The sequence below is a fragment of the Sphaeramia orbicularis genome, chromosome 20 (genome assembly GCF_902148855.1).
Source record: "Sphaeramia orbicularis chromosome 20, fSphaOr1.1, whole genome shotgun sequence".
Classification (NCBI taxonomy): Eukaryota; Metazoa; Chordata; class Actinopteri; order Kurtiformes; family Apogonidae; genus Sphaeramia; species Sphaeramia orbicularis.
This window is the reverse complement of record NC_043976.1, coordinates 5,835,993-5,851,229: the sequence shown is the minus strand read 5'-3', so window position 1 is coordinate 5,851,229 and position 15,237 is coordinate 5,835,993. Positions and strand designations below refer to the sequence as shown.

The following is a 15,237-nucleotide window of genomic DNA, read 5'->3' as shown; positions in this document are numbered from 1 at the left end:
CTGCTTTGTAGGAAGATGCTTATTGAAGTGGTTGGCTGGGGCTCATGGATTCCTGGTTTCTGAGCTCTGACACAGGCCTGTTTGGTTGCACATGTGAGCCAAGGCGCAGGGGGAAAGAGCTGTCTGATGGCAGCAGCTGTACGCACTGCTTGCCCACACCGCAGAAGCATAAAAATGAAGCGTGCCTGTGATAGCTGTGACAGGGCATATGGTGAATATTAATGTGTCAAAACATGGAAGGAAAAGAGAAGAGGACAGAAACACCAATGACCCAGACTGGCTGGGAATGTCTCTGACCACTTGACTTCACAGATTACCTTACCAAGCTCAGTAGATCTCATTATCTATTTATCTGGACTGTATCATTTAGACAGATGATACTAAAGTGGACTGCATTTATTTCAACAGTAATCTGTTTTGCTGTACATAGCAAACCCATCCCTTCATATTAAGGTATACTTCATATGCAGCTCAAATCCCCTGCACTGATTTACATAAAATAGATGAATCACTTTGTCTGGGGGCGAAACTGTATTTCGCAAACTTTCAGTATCAGCAGAATTTAGCTTGGATAATTACCAATAGCTAATTCATGTGACAAACCCAGAAGGGCCAAGTCATACTCTTTAACATGAGTCACATTTACATTTTGTTGTGGTCATCATATTGCAATCTGCAACTTCACCACTAGATGCCACTAAAAACCACACACCGGACCTTTTCGCCATATTCGTGTCAGAATCATAGCACCAGGGAACCACAAAATTACCTCTGAAGTCTTACCAAACACAGATGTGTGGGGATAATTAGTCCGGTATAAATCGGGTTTTAAATTATGTTACTGCTTTTATCTGTCCTATTTCTTGGTTGAGAGTTATGGAAGTTGCTTTAGCGATTACATATTAAATTTCTAGCACAGTTCACAAGAGTCATGTCATTACACAGCATGGAGAGGGATCATCCCCAATATCTCAGAAGAGCAAATTAGTAGTAGTAGTGTAGCATCATAGATGATGAGCTTGATGACATGCATGGCAGAGTGTGGAGCATTTTTCTGACTTCTAACAGACTGAACGTGTATTTTGTGGTAGGTTATTAACTGGAAGTATTGACATCATATCTTGTGGAGAATTTCATGTAAATTAAAGTATGAATTTGCTTCTCCCATGTGAATGTGCTGCACAAAACACGGAAATGAGGGATTGAGTTCTAAATTTACGTCTAGTTTCACTGGTCTACAAGGAAAATGCTTCCAGAATAAAAGTAATGAAATTTTACCGCATGAGAGTCACTGATAAAGAAAAATCAAGTCAAAAATGCTGGTTGGCTGAACTTTCCAAGATACAGCCTTGGGTCAAAATGTGAAACTCAAGAATTAACGAGAGAATGGGTTTGACTCAAAAGGAATATTTGTCTCAGAGCTACAAGATCTACTTCAAAACACTGTCTCCACATTAGAATACATTCACTTTACAGGTTCTATTTAGTGGAAGATTTATAAAACTATTATATAAATGTACATAAACCAATATATATGTGTAATAACACTTAATCATATACCTTGAAAACATTAGCAAACTGGCACTTTTGTCATTTATTTTCCAATTAATCTTATTAAAATACGTAACATTTAGCACATTTAATGTCTGAAGCAAATCATTTCTAAAAAATTGTAGACCAGTGTTTTTAGTCAGGGAGGGGTCAACCTCTAATAGAAAATAAAAAGCTTTGGTAGAGGAATACATGCAGTTTTCTTGTTAAAGCAACACTATGGACTTTTTCAGCCTTCGAACCATATTTTCAAGGTCATTTTGGTGGTACAACAACGCGCAGTAGGTTCAATTACACTTTAGTCGTTACTGTAGAACAGGGGTCACCAACCTTTTCTCTTTTGTGAGCTACTTTTACGTAATGAAGTTGCCGGAGGGCTACTCTAATTTAGCAACATTTATTTACATACCTAATTTTCATACATACGCATATTTTGTATAATACGTTTGTGACATTGTGTTGTTCATTTATTATTTTATTTATTTATATTTCTTTGTTTTAACATTTACAATACTTAACAAGTGTTAATATGAAACTATTATTTTACTTTCATTAAGGAAATCAAAATTAGAAAAAAACAGATGCAAGCATTTGCATCCTGTATTCCTAAGTATTTTAATATTATGTCAAATATTATGAAATGGAACAATCCTGCATATTCTTACATAATTATTAAATACAAATAATACATACCTGTATCTGCATTTTTAATACTTTGAAATTGTGAAAAGGAACGTTGTCATTCACACAATAAAACTTCACCAACGTGCTGCTGTATTTCTGAAGGATTTGACCTTTTCTAAATTCACATATGTTGTCAAAACATATCAATTAAAAACAGAACAACTTTGTGCACATAAATCCACCATCCCCCTGTCACTTCTACTGAGTCATCACACTGGAGTAAAACACAGAGACACCTGTTAAGGTCCGACTCCAGCTGTCTGAGCGCATGCGCACGTAGCGCACTTTTTGCGCTTGTCCAGAATGTGAACCACTTTAATGATGCCTCTGTTGAAGCGCTGGCCTTGGTCAGTTTAGTGAACATGGACTGTTGTTTTTGGACTTTAGTTTTCAGCTCCTTCTCCTTCACCTTCTCTTCACGGTGGCTGATTCCCACCGGAGAATCTCCAGAAAAGTTGCTGTAAACTTTGGTGAAATTCCGCTCCACATTGCATCTTTTACCGACTGCCGGGCTCGCGCCACAGATCAGACACACACACTTGTCAATCACATTTGTCCAACATTAGTCCATGTCTCATTGTTCATGAAAATAACTCCCTGACTATAGAGGGTATGCATGTGACGTCACTGCTAGCGGAAGTCACTGCAATTATGTCCAGTGAGTGGCAGAAAGAGGGAGATGAGTAGTGGCTTTGATTTGAATACTGCGAAAACTTTAGAACAATCTAAAAAATGGGGAAGAGCCGTTGTGCCATTGATTGCACAAATAGGTTTAAAAAGCACTCGGAGCTATCGTTTTCCTGGCGACCTAAAGCCAAAGACAGAAGAAGCAGATGGATCGCTGCAATTTGTAGAAATAACTGGAATCCAGGCAACAAAACCTGGATTCGTGGTTGCCATTTCGTGTCAGGTAACGTTAATTTATGCTGTATTCTTGTGTAAAATCATACCTTAAATTACATATAATTTTGTCAGACATTACTTCTTAGTAAAGCTCTTAATGTTAGCATCTGTCATTTAGTTCTATATTTCATAACTGAAACATTTTTGTCTTCAGCTGTGTGATTATGAACCTTGTGCTCTACATAATTTGTGAACTAGCTTAAACTGAGGCTAACCTAGTTTTCCAAGTAAGGGGGTACTCTAAGCACAAAGCTGTTGTAGCTGTGTTGTATCAAGTATTTGATGTTAACTCTGCTTAAATATCAAAAGTACACTCACTTGGGTCAATACTAAGGGTTAAACTCCAGTAAATCAGTAGTGAACTGTGAGCACTACTGCTGGGCCTTTACCTTGGAAATCACCGCCAAGAAAATACGTCTTCACTGACATAAACCTCAAAAACAATAGCATGTTGACTTGAAAGCACTCACCAGCTGTAAGTAAGTAACGATGGCGAGGATGTCAACAATTCTTTGGCTTTTGTATGCTTTCAGGCTTTGCATTGGGTATTTTCTCGGCGTTGAAATCAGGTACATATAAATGTCAGGATACGTGATTTCCGGCCACATATCAATGTTCATAGACCACTTGTTGTTTGGTAGTTGTATGGATCCATGTCGAGTCCAGTTGTCTTTAATTTCATGTTATATTCCACATTTTTCCTGGTCTCGCTGTAGTTACTGCTGTGCTCCGCCATGTTGAGCCGGTTCGTTTTTGCCACTCAGTCTGACTTAGAGGGGCGTGGCCCAGGGGGGAAGTGACGTATCTGCATTCCCTCTATACTCGGCCCACATCATTGCGGGGCTAACCCACTACCTGCCTGGCATCTGGCTCATGCTGCTCCTCCTGGGCCCTGCCCCTCTCCAATGACAGACAGAAAACCAGCGCTTAAGTTTGATTGACAGCTAGCTGACCGTTTCATCTCGGGGGGGGGGGGGGGGGGGGGTGGCAGAACACTTGTATTTTGATTGGGTGGAAATTTAGACCTGTTCAACCAAATGACGAATCAACTTTCTGTTCTTATATTATTGACCCTTGGCGAGCAACTGGTAGATAGCGAGCAACGTGTTGGAGACATCTGGACTAGTTCTATTTTTAGAACAGGCCTGCGGGCGACTCACGTGGTCCTTGCAGGCACCAGGTTGGTGACCCCTGCTCTAGGGTGCCTGTATTGCCTGCACTAGCAGTGGCACTATGCAACTTCTGGTTTCGGGTAGGAAGCCCTACACAAAAAGAACTACAAAATTTAACTGCTTTACAGCATACATCGCATCCCCCCTCCACCTTCAGAAGACGAGGCAGGTAAACAAAGTTACGAGTGAAGAAAAGCTACAAATAGGCTAATGGCCATGGCTGAAGCAGCAAGAAAAACAAACAGGGTAAGGGTGTTGTCTGAAGAGACAGAAAAAAGAAAGCATGAGTGATAAAATAAGAGGCTGGACAAGGGTGAATATTGGCCCAGCTTTCACTCACTGGCGTAAGCTGAAAGAGAAGGCCAAATGCCCCATCAGTGGAGACCGAGCAGTGTTACTTTTGGACTAGTAAGTGTAAAGCTTACTATGTTTCAGGCGAATGTAACTTGAATTTACAACATTACAAATCAATCCTCGATTTTTTGTATTAAAATATGAATATGATGACCACACAAACAGCATTGTATTACAGTTCCCACAATGAGCAATCGCTTATAGGCTGTTATATAGTAAGACGGCGTATTAGGGCCACATAAAATAAAAACACTTGTCACGACGAGAATAAAGTCATAAAATATCAAGATAAAACCTATAATTTTATGAGAATAAAGTTGAATAGAGAAAGAGTCATAATTTTATGAGAATGAAGTCGTGATATTATCAGAATAATGTTGTCATATTTAGAGAAGGAAGCCATAATATTACTGGAATCAAGTTGTACACACTCGTGGCATAATGGAGAACTTGGAACACTTTGTGAGGAAATAGTTTCATTTGGGGTTTACGCATGGTGCAATACTGAACCTATTAGCTCACCATCAACACATTATCATTAGTCCAAGGACTTTGAAGCGAGTTTGCACGTTTTGGTTTGTTTTGTTGTAAGAACCGAACGGATTTGGAGCAAATTGCTTCCTGTGGGGAGGAGAAACTGACTGGAAGTTTTAAAATTACAATGTTATTCTCGTAACATTATGGCTTTATTCTCGAAATATGACGACATTATTCTCATAATATTACATCTTCTTTCTCATAAAATTATGACTCTTTTTGTGTTGACTTTATTCTCATAATATTATGGCTTTATTCTCGAAATATTACGACTTTATTTTCACAGTACCAAGCGTTTTTATTCCTATGTGGCCCTAATACGGCGTTGTAATATAGATCTGTTGATTTGTCATTTTTTTCGTTTCTGATATTTTTAAAAATAAAACAATAATGTTTGTGTAAAATGCTGTAAGGCTACTTTACCTGGGCTGAAGACATGGTTGTACATGCATTACTTGTCTTGCCTCAGGAAGTTTGCTGGCATTAATGGCTTGTCAACAAATGTGTGAGTATTACCGAGATACAGATTTTACACTGTTGTTAGAGACAATACTGTTTCTTGACTTTAGAAACGGTGCGAGCAACCCCGCGAGCAAAAGTTCCATGGTGTTGCTTTAATTTACATACTCAATGTCAACAGCTTTGTGTTTTTGTGTTGAGTTATGCAACTTTGTCCTAAATAAAACCATTCACAATGCAAGTTCAAGTCTACAGATATTTTTAGCAAAGCAAAATAGAATATAATGAAAGGAAATTCCCAGTCTAAAAGTAGCTTGCTACTCCTTTCAAGAAAGGAAAAAATATGTAAATAATATGAAAGAGGCAAATTCAACCTCACTGGTTTATATATTTTATATTTTCAGAAGTATTGTGAGCCTTTAGAATTGTGTGTTTCTGTTTCGACAAGATGCAGCCCTGCAGTAACCAACATGTCCCAGTATTCTATCTGTCTGGAAACCACACAGCACAGTATTTATGGGGTTTGTCCAGTAGTCATTTTATAATATCATTACCATCAGACGCTGAAACTTAACTGTGAGCCAAGTTAAATATCTGTTTTATTTTAGGAGATCTTTTTTCTCCCCCTTTTCCCTCATGTTATAGACAGCCATTTGTACTCGAGGAAGTTTAACACTTTCATAAAGTGACACATGGATGTTCTGTTTTGTGTTTTAATGATATTTATGTAGGAATATTTGCCTAGGGGTTTCAACGTGTTTATTTTTGTACCTGTATGACTGGAGATCTGTGCATGTAAAATGGTTACACAGGTCTCTACATAATCCAGCATGGAAATTTAAGTCTGTGTTTAGCACGAATGTGACCGTGATGTATGTGTGTGCTTGGATTTGTGTGGTAGCTTGTAGGGTATTTCTTTAACATACTGTACTTACATAGAAAACTAGTTTTACCATAAGTCAACTGCTGCTTCCAGTCTGCACTGCCTCAGTGCCACAGTATGAAACATATAAAACATCTTTTATATGTAGATGTACAGTATGTAGGCCTTTTGTTAAAAGAAGACTGGAAAGAAAACATAGTAAATGACAAAACTAAATAGACATTAATGTACAGCAGATCACTAGAAGCTTTTTCCCTAGTTAAAACAAAACAACTCCACATGTAAGTTTAGCTACTGTTATAGAAAATCATTTGAGTATTTTGTCTGTGTTTGAATACAGACTAAATTCAGCCACTGCTGTCAGTTAGTTTTGCCTGTGGCTGCGTAAATATAAAACTATTTTCATATTTTCACAGATATGAATATTGAGTCTGATATACAATGTGTTGTCAGTTTTCAGATAAACATTTCAGTATTGTGTGTTGTAAACATTTTCATAATCTCCTTTTTTAATATCTTCATAATGTATTTCTGTTGACTGAGCAGAGGCCCTTTTCTCATGCTGTTTAAGCACAAAGTAATGGCAATTCATTGATTATTTTACCACCACAAAGTCTTAAATTAATCTGGATTAGCAAGCCCAAAAGTGGATTCTTGACAAACATGCTTTTGTGCTCATGCGTCATTAAGGTTGCTCCCCCTCTGCTGGGCAGACACAGTACTACTGCCCGGCACTTCTCTCAAGAGAGCCATTCTGCTAATTACTTCATTCAAAGTGTACAGGAGCCTGTATCATTGTATTTTCTCAACAGAGATGAATGGTCTAACTTAATTATACTGTTAGCAGTAGCATTTGTGATTCTTTTTTAACAACTCCATTAAAAGATTACTGTTTTTGCTACTTGTAATTCATTTATAAGCAGTTGTATCTAGGGATATTGCAGACAAGAATAACTGGATTATTTCCTTCTCATGACTTAATCATGAAATGAGTTTCTGACCAGTGTGTGCTGTGCACGTTTTAAGAAAGAAAGACTTATTAAGTGATCAAGTTTTATGTTATACGACATCCTATGTCAAATATGAAGTAAGAAACAACCGGTAATAATTCATTCTGTCCTTGTCCAGTACGGTTCCCATAATAGAGCAGCAGATAGGGTTTGTTCTTGTCATTAGTTAGTTGCCTTCCCTCTGAGTCTGCTACGGTCTACAGAGAAGCCTGAAACCTCATGCATCCTCTGTGGCTTGACCTCTGCCAAGAGCTGATACTTCTCTCTCACACTGAGTTCTATAAAGGCACTGGCAGTGGCCCGAGTCCACCTGTCACTGGGCCAGCTTTACAGTCACACACACTTATGCATCTGAAGGCTTATATTCTGTCTTCCCTAGTGCAAGCCAAACTCACACACACAACAAAACACCATTAAGAAAAAAAAGGGCCAATAAGGTCAACAGAGTATCATTGCCAGCCCTGTTAACCCCATTCATGCTCCTGCATGTTTAGTGGAGTGATTTATAGGCTTGGAGTGGTTCAGGGAGTACTGTTTGAGTCTGCAGAATCTAGTTTGCTGCTCCAGAGAAACCAGACCAGAATAAAACCTCCATTCAGTAGGCTTCAGCTATTTAGTAGCTCAGCCTGAGACACCTGCAGTAAAGGAAGAGACAAAATGCGTAAAGCATCTTTAAGTGGCTGATTTCAAATTCACATATAAGTGTCTTTAATCATGACTAAATGAGCTCCATTAAACTGCAGATTAATGATGATTATCTACTCAAATATTACGGTCCAAACCCTAGAATGAAACTTCTATAAATTCTCTTAATGGATAATGAAGTCATGCCTGTAGTTGTAAATGTATAAGAGCAACACACCAGTAACACACACTGATTCACGCATTAACCCATAAAGATCCAGTGGTACTTTTGTGGCAGTTCCCAAATGAATTTTTCTCTATATTTAACCTTTCTTAAGTGACTTATCACCATTTATTGTAATATTATCCTCTTTATTTGAAGTTATTTCAGTGTAAACAATATATTTTCCAATATTTCATTCACTGATCATGTCTATGTTCATTAAAGCTCAGAGTATATTCAAAAGTTATTAGATCAAAACAGAAACAAATCAATAAAAAAAAAAAACTTTTTCAGCAAAAATACCATTAACAAAACATTAAAATAAGTGTGTCCATTCACTGTCATTGACCCAACTCCATGGGTTTTTGTGGTGAATCAATGTTGTAGAAGATGACGGTGTTTTCATAGTAAGTACGGAGCCTCTGAAATGGGTCATATCTGATGACCATGAAAAGACTATTTTACACCAATTATTTACATATATTGATAGGATTAGTGGGAAAAAAAAGTCCTCATAAGTACTCATATCTCCCTCACTACAGCAACAAGACCCTCTATTGTGGCTCTTTGATGCCACTTTGAGTCCTTCTGCATGAGCATGTTTCTAATGGCTGCCCATTTCAGAGTGCCGCTCAGCACCTCGCTCCCCCAAGTCGCACAGCTCAAGGCTCAGTCGCACCCAAATGCGAGTTAAGTTAGATGATCAGATTGAGATGAGGATGCCATATGATGTGTTAGGCATCATTACCATGTCAATTTGGGAGTAAAATGATAAGTGTCATGATCCCTCTTTGTCTGCCAGATTCACTCAACAGGATGCAAATGATCCAATTCTCCACAGTCCTGGGGAATGGGAAGATGTACAGTGTCAAGGCTAGTGGTTCAAAGGATTAGCCAGGTATTAAACATTTTAGATCAGTAGATGGTTTATTTCATCTGTGGCTCTTTTGGTATTTATGGGTTAAAGTTCCCTGACTGAGAAAGAATGCACTGGACATAAAGAAGAAAGAAATGGTGATGTGGGGTTTCTAACATGTGCATCAGTAGAATCTGTTTTTACCAGCATTTGGGTGTCTGTTAGGGTCCACAGTTTTGGATAAATCCTCCTGATTTTTTTTGCGTGACTCCCTGAGGACAATGACCACAGATCATTTGTGATTTCACACTGGTCCCTGGAGGTCAAAGGCCAAGTTTAGGTAAGTTACCTAAATTCCCATTTGTTAACATGGCAGTGGACAGAAAAAATCTTTATAAAAACAGATTGGCTTTGAGTCTAATTTAGCACATATGAGTACAGTGTGAAGATCTGGTGTCACAGAAACTGACCTTTCTGTGACACCTGTGTATACATTCATTCATTCATTTTCTGAACCCGCTTTATCCTTGCTAGGGTCACAGGGGTTGCTTGGAGCCCATCCCAGCTGCATAGGGGCGAAGGCGGGGTACACCCTGGACAAGTCGCCAGTTCATCGCAGGGCTGATATATAGAGACAAACAATCACTCTCACATTCACACCTATGGGCAATTTAGATTAACCAATTAACCTATCAGTGCATGTCTTTGGATGGTGGGAGGAAGCCGGAGTACCCGGAGAGAACCCACGCAGACACGGGGAGAACATGCAAACTCCACACAGAAAGGTCCCACCCTGTTGACTGGTGTTGGAATCGAACCCAGGACCTTCTTGCTGTGAGGCACGAGTGCTAACCACTGCACCACCGTGTTGCCCTGTGTATACAATTTTGTAAAAATCACTACATCTCTTAGTGACTGGTAATATTTTTTGTAATATCAGCCTGATATTTGATTCCGTACATAGATCATTAGCCTTTAAATATAAAAATGACTCACTAAAATTGGCTGAGAAACATACACTGTGGTACTTTTTATCCAGAGAGACAATATTTCTGTTCACTTGTATGTGTTTACAGGCCAATGTTGACCTGTCACTACTTTGAGGGGCAGGAATGATGTAGCAGCCCTGCATTGGCTGCTATATTGTCTATATATGTTTATTATCTCTGACCTCCTGTGCATCCATGGCTGATTTTTATCATGTCTCTTGACCAAGTCTACCCCAAGTACAAACGTAGCTTTAGGGTGCTACACACAGAGGCTGAGGCATTTTATAAAAGTATAAGTGGAGACAGCGCAGGAAAGAAGATTTGAGACTGATTTAAGGTGAGCTCTGGGTTTGTTTTATTTTATGTTTTGTCAGAGAATTACAGAAAAGTGTCTCGGCATTTTTGTGTGAATAAAGGAGGGTTGAGGTGATGATTTAGCGTCTTTTGGAAGCATTAGACTTAGACAGACTTTATTTGTCATTTCAGATTTTACATCAACAATGAAATTTTGAAGCAGTTGGCTCAGCAGGCACCAGCAATAATACAAACAGGCTCTATATATACAGGGTACTATATACAAGATAGAAGAAATATGCATATAAAAAAGAACTATTTGTGAGTATAAAAACTATGGAAATATTGCAGTTATATTGCACATTAGAACAGTCTAGTGTTCATGAGGGTGGGTGTGTAAAGGGGGGATATTATGGTGAGTTCAGCAGTCTTATGGCATGTGGAATGAAACTGTTTCTGAACCTGGCTGTTCTGCTGCGAAGGCTACGGAACCTCCTTCCCGAGGCCAGCAGTGATAACAGTCCATGATGGGGGTGGGAGGGGTCTCTGATGATGTTCTGAGCCCTGGTCAGACAGCGTTTCTCTGCAGTGTTCTGGATGGGAGGAAGCGATGATGGTTTTTTCCACTTGTCCTCACCACCCTGTAGGGACTTCTATAATCAGAGGCATAACAAGCCCCTGACCAGACAGAGATACAGTTGGTTAGTATGCTGTCTATAGTGCCCTTGTAAAAGGTGGTGAGAATGGGAGGGGGGAGGTGTGCTCTCCTCATCTGGCGCAGAAAGTGCGCTGCTGAGCCCTCTTTACAAGGGCCCCAGGTTGTTGGGACCAGGTCTGAGCATAATCAAATTAATTCTGATGTAACAAATACTTAAGTCCCCTAACTGATCAGCTGATTCTCCAGTGTCTTAGAAGTTATTTTCGTAAAGACACAGCCACTAGTAGCAATAAGTACATATAAATGGATTAGAATAATTAAATATTATCTATACAAAATAACAACTAAAGCCATATTATACTACCTTATACCGTGGTACAATACATATTCACCTCAAATGAGTTCTTCAATATTATTTGTCTCCAGTTTGGCCCCTCATGATGCACCAAAGTGCATCTGTCTGTGTCTAGCAAATCTACTGCCACTGCTTTTTGCTGTAGTGATTTGTAAAATACTTCCAGTGCATGTTTTTCCATAATATTAAGACATTCATTGCCCCTGGTAACAGTAGCACATGTCATGACTGGTGGAACCTCAGTCAGGTTTATGAATGTAACTCGCAAAGGTTTCATCTGCTTTTTAAATTGATTAAATTGGATGTATTATGTCCTTGGAAGTTTATCCTCGAACCTGTATTTGTTATTACACGTTGGTGCTAGAAATAGTAACCCAGCGGACCAGTACTAATACAAAGTTAATATATCTCCATGAAGCCAGTGTATAGATATGAATCTCAGTTTAGAATTTCTTGTTCAGAGGTGTGTGAAACTTGTTCCAGTCTGAGCATCTGCCCCTATCATGCGCAGAAAGAGTCAAAGATCTTTCACCATAAAAAACTGTCAGATGTTGTCAGTGTTTTAAAGAATGTCTCCAATACTTCTAGACCAAAGCTAACAAAAATGAAAGCATATGATCTGTTTTCTGTTCTCTCAGCTATCACCGTTAAACATTTTTTCTTTGCTGTTTTTACAAGGTATGAATCTAGCATTCCAGATCCTTTGAAGAGTGAGAAAGGAGGAGACAAAGGAAGCAGTAGATTCACTGCTGTTAATGGGCGAATGTTTCACATTTAGGCTAGCATCATGATATGGAGAACACATGTGCATGTTATCCTGCTGTGTCAGAGCACTGCTTTGTGAGGGAGTTATGATCAAACTCGGCTTTAGACTGTGGTATAGGCCTGCGCTGCTGATGAGCCAGCCCCTTCAGCAGCTGTATGAAACGGATTACTCCCCCAGTCTTCGACTGTATGTTGATGGCCAGTTTTCAACTTATATGTACCTGATAGGAGGACATGTTGCATTCTGCTTTTTGGTTGGTTTAGGTAATCTATTTAGGATGGTCCTGAAGTCTCAAATTGTTTGCAAAGTGTGCAACTAATAAAGACTCATGAAAACCTGGAACGGTAGAGGCGGCCTTGAATCCACCAAATGAGAATTGTGTCTGTGGCACATTCAAACCACTGCAGAACAGCAATAATATCTGATTGTTCACTTGCCAAGAGATTTTGGACTTGACGTTTCAGTGTCGCATATCAAAGCCTTGTAGCACTTCTAGTATTACAGCAGCTAACTGTTGCATTGTCTTGCCCTGAACTTCTGTTTTTATCTAACTACTGATTTTTTTTCTTCTCCTCTTCTCACGGTCAAAGAATCAAAACCATTGCCTGTCAACAAAGTCTGTTATGCAAGTGCATATAATACAGGCTAAATCTGGTAATAAAAAACACCGTAACTGCCTGCCTGGTCAGTACTTTCACCATCTCAAAGCACCAACCCTAAGATTGGTAGTTTATGTGCCATAATGCTGTCAGTATTCATTCACATCAATGACAGAACCTGAATTTATGCTGTCTGTGGAGGATCTGAAAAAAGAAAATATTTGAAGAAAAAAAAGAAAAGCAGTAAGATTCACACACATCAACACGGAACCACACACGGCTTATTTTAAATCTTTTTTTTTTTTTTTCAGCGAAGATATTATATTTATATTAAAGGAGGGGAAAAACTGAACTCCCATATTCACTTCCTCTGGTCCACATGTCCCAGTTTAAACATCTGTATTGTTTCTTTATTTGTTCAGTTAACACATCATAGTTAAGTGCCATAAAACCTAATCAGGTCACTTTCTTCTCCCATGTGTGAAGGGACTTCATATTTAAGTCAAAGAGCCCACATCCCTTGTTGACTCTGAAATATTTTTAGTTAGTGAGTTGCTAATCGCAAGGGTGCAAGTTTTAAAAACATATGTGCAACTGCAAAAAACAAGTGTCAAAACATTAACTGCTGTTGAAATGCTAATTTATCATTAGTTTCAAGGTCTCAGTGCTAATAGTGTTCTTTATCATCTCTGGGGCAGCGTCTGATGGTTATTGACCTTGGAGCTGCAATCGGAGCCCAGTGCTCTGTTAGCAAATAATTTCTTTCCATTAGTGTTTACCACCAGAAGGCTAAACACTTACCAGGCTGTGGTATAAACAAAACAACCCCAGAAGGAGTAATATAATGGTGTGGGAGGAGGAGAACAGAGGGGGGCTTGAGGAACGCCCTTGCTCCTTCTCCGAATGTCTGTTTAATGTTTCTTTGTCTCTGTTTCTCCTCCTTTGTGTCTCTCCTTTTCACTCATTCATTTTGTTTTTGTAGGGAGGTGACCAGAGGTTCACTGTGCTCACTCTGTGCACCTTGATGGACTTTAATTTAATGCAGGAAACGTGCCAACTGGCCATCCGGGATGTAGGTGGCCTCGAAGTCCTCATTAACTTGCTGGATACAAATGAAGTCAAATGCAAAGTGAGTAGCTGTGCCAAAGCTGGACCTGGATGGCCTGCAGGCATGAACAGAGCCAGGCATGTGTGCCAGCCTGTGTTTTAGTTACAGAAACATTAGTGCTTGTTGGAGAGCATGCCTTTAAAGACACAGGGTAGCAATTATTCACCAGTAAACCTAATGACATGTGTGGGTGCTTTTTAATTTGCCTTTATTATGGCTTTTTGTCTTGTCTATTTTTAGTGGAAATGTGGATAAATATTTGATTAGTAGATAGTGCTGTATGTTGTTTCTAAGCACAGATGGAAACCTTACCTTAATGAACTGTTTATTTTTTCCTTGTAAAATGACTTATCTTACTAAATGTTATGTTTGTGTGTAATAAGATTGGATCCCTGAAAATCCTGAGGAAAATTAGTTCCAGTGTGCAAATCCGTCGGGCCATCGTTGAAATGGGAGGTTTGCAGAGCATCGTGAAAATTGTGGACTCAGAAGAAGAGGAGCTCATGGCTTTAGCAGCTGAGACCATTGCCATCGTGGCTAGGTTTCCTAAAGCGAGGCGCACCGTCAGGCAATATGGCGGTATAAAGAAACTGGTCAGTATAAGTCCTGAGAGGTGTGGTTAGTACAGATTGAAAACTGCATCATATTGCCAGCAGTTTCTGGAAGATTTAGATACAGTGTATAAAAATTTTATCATATTGTATCATTTTGGGCCACCATTAGTACCTTATATTTTGCAACAATCTGGAGAAGCTGAGCTGATAATAAATAAATAGGGATGTCCGATATTGGCTTTTTTGCCAAAAACCGATATGCTGATATTGTCCAACGCTTAATTTCCGATTCCGATATCTGCCGATATCGCTGCCGATATATGTGGGACATTAAACTAATTTTAGGTAACATCACATATCTCCTGTCATGGAATTAACACATCATGCGTAATTTTATTGTGATGCCCCATTGGATGCATTCTCAAATGCAACAAGGCTTTTAAAATGTAAACACTGTCTGTGCAAAGAATACATACTTCAACTTAACTCTTTCCCTGCCAGAGCATTTTCCAGTGAGTTGGTAGCCAGCGCCAGCCTTTTTGGTCATTTTCACTAATCTTTGGAGGCTGACTGAAAATGTTGTGTTAGGAGTATGTGAACACTGAATACATCAAAAGAAAGAACAGAACTTCAACTTTTAAACACAAGAAACGATTTT

At 39.1% G+C, this 15,237-nt stretch overlaps 1 protein-coding gene across 2 annotated transcripts in view; it reads left to right on the top strand.

Annotated features, from left to right (window-relative positions):
• odad2 (outer dynein arm docking complex subunit 2) overlaps positions 1-15,237 on the top strand; it is a 62,692-nt gene that overhangs the window by 11,416 nt on the left and 36,039 nt on the right. For both annotated transcript variants that reach the window (XM_030122884.1, XM_030122883.1), the window contains exons 10-11: positions 13,900-14,046; positions 14,409-14,618. In XM_030122884.1, the coding sequence (XP_029978744.1) occupies positions 13,900-14,046; positions 14,409-14,618 (357 nt within the window). The remainder of the gene's footprint in view (positions 1-13,899; positions 14,047-14,408; positions 14,619-15,237) is intronic.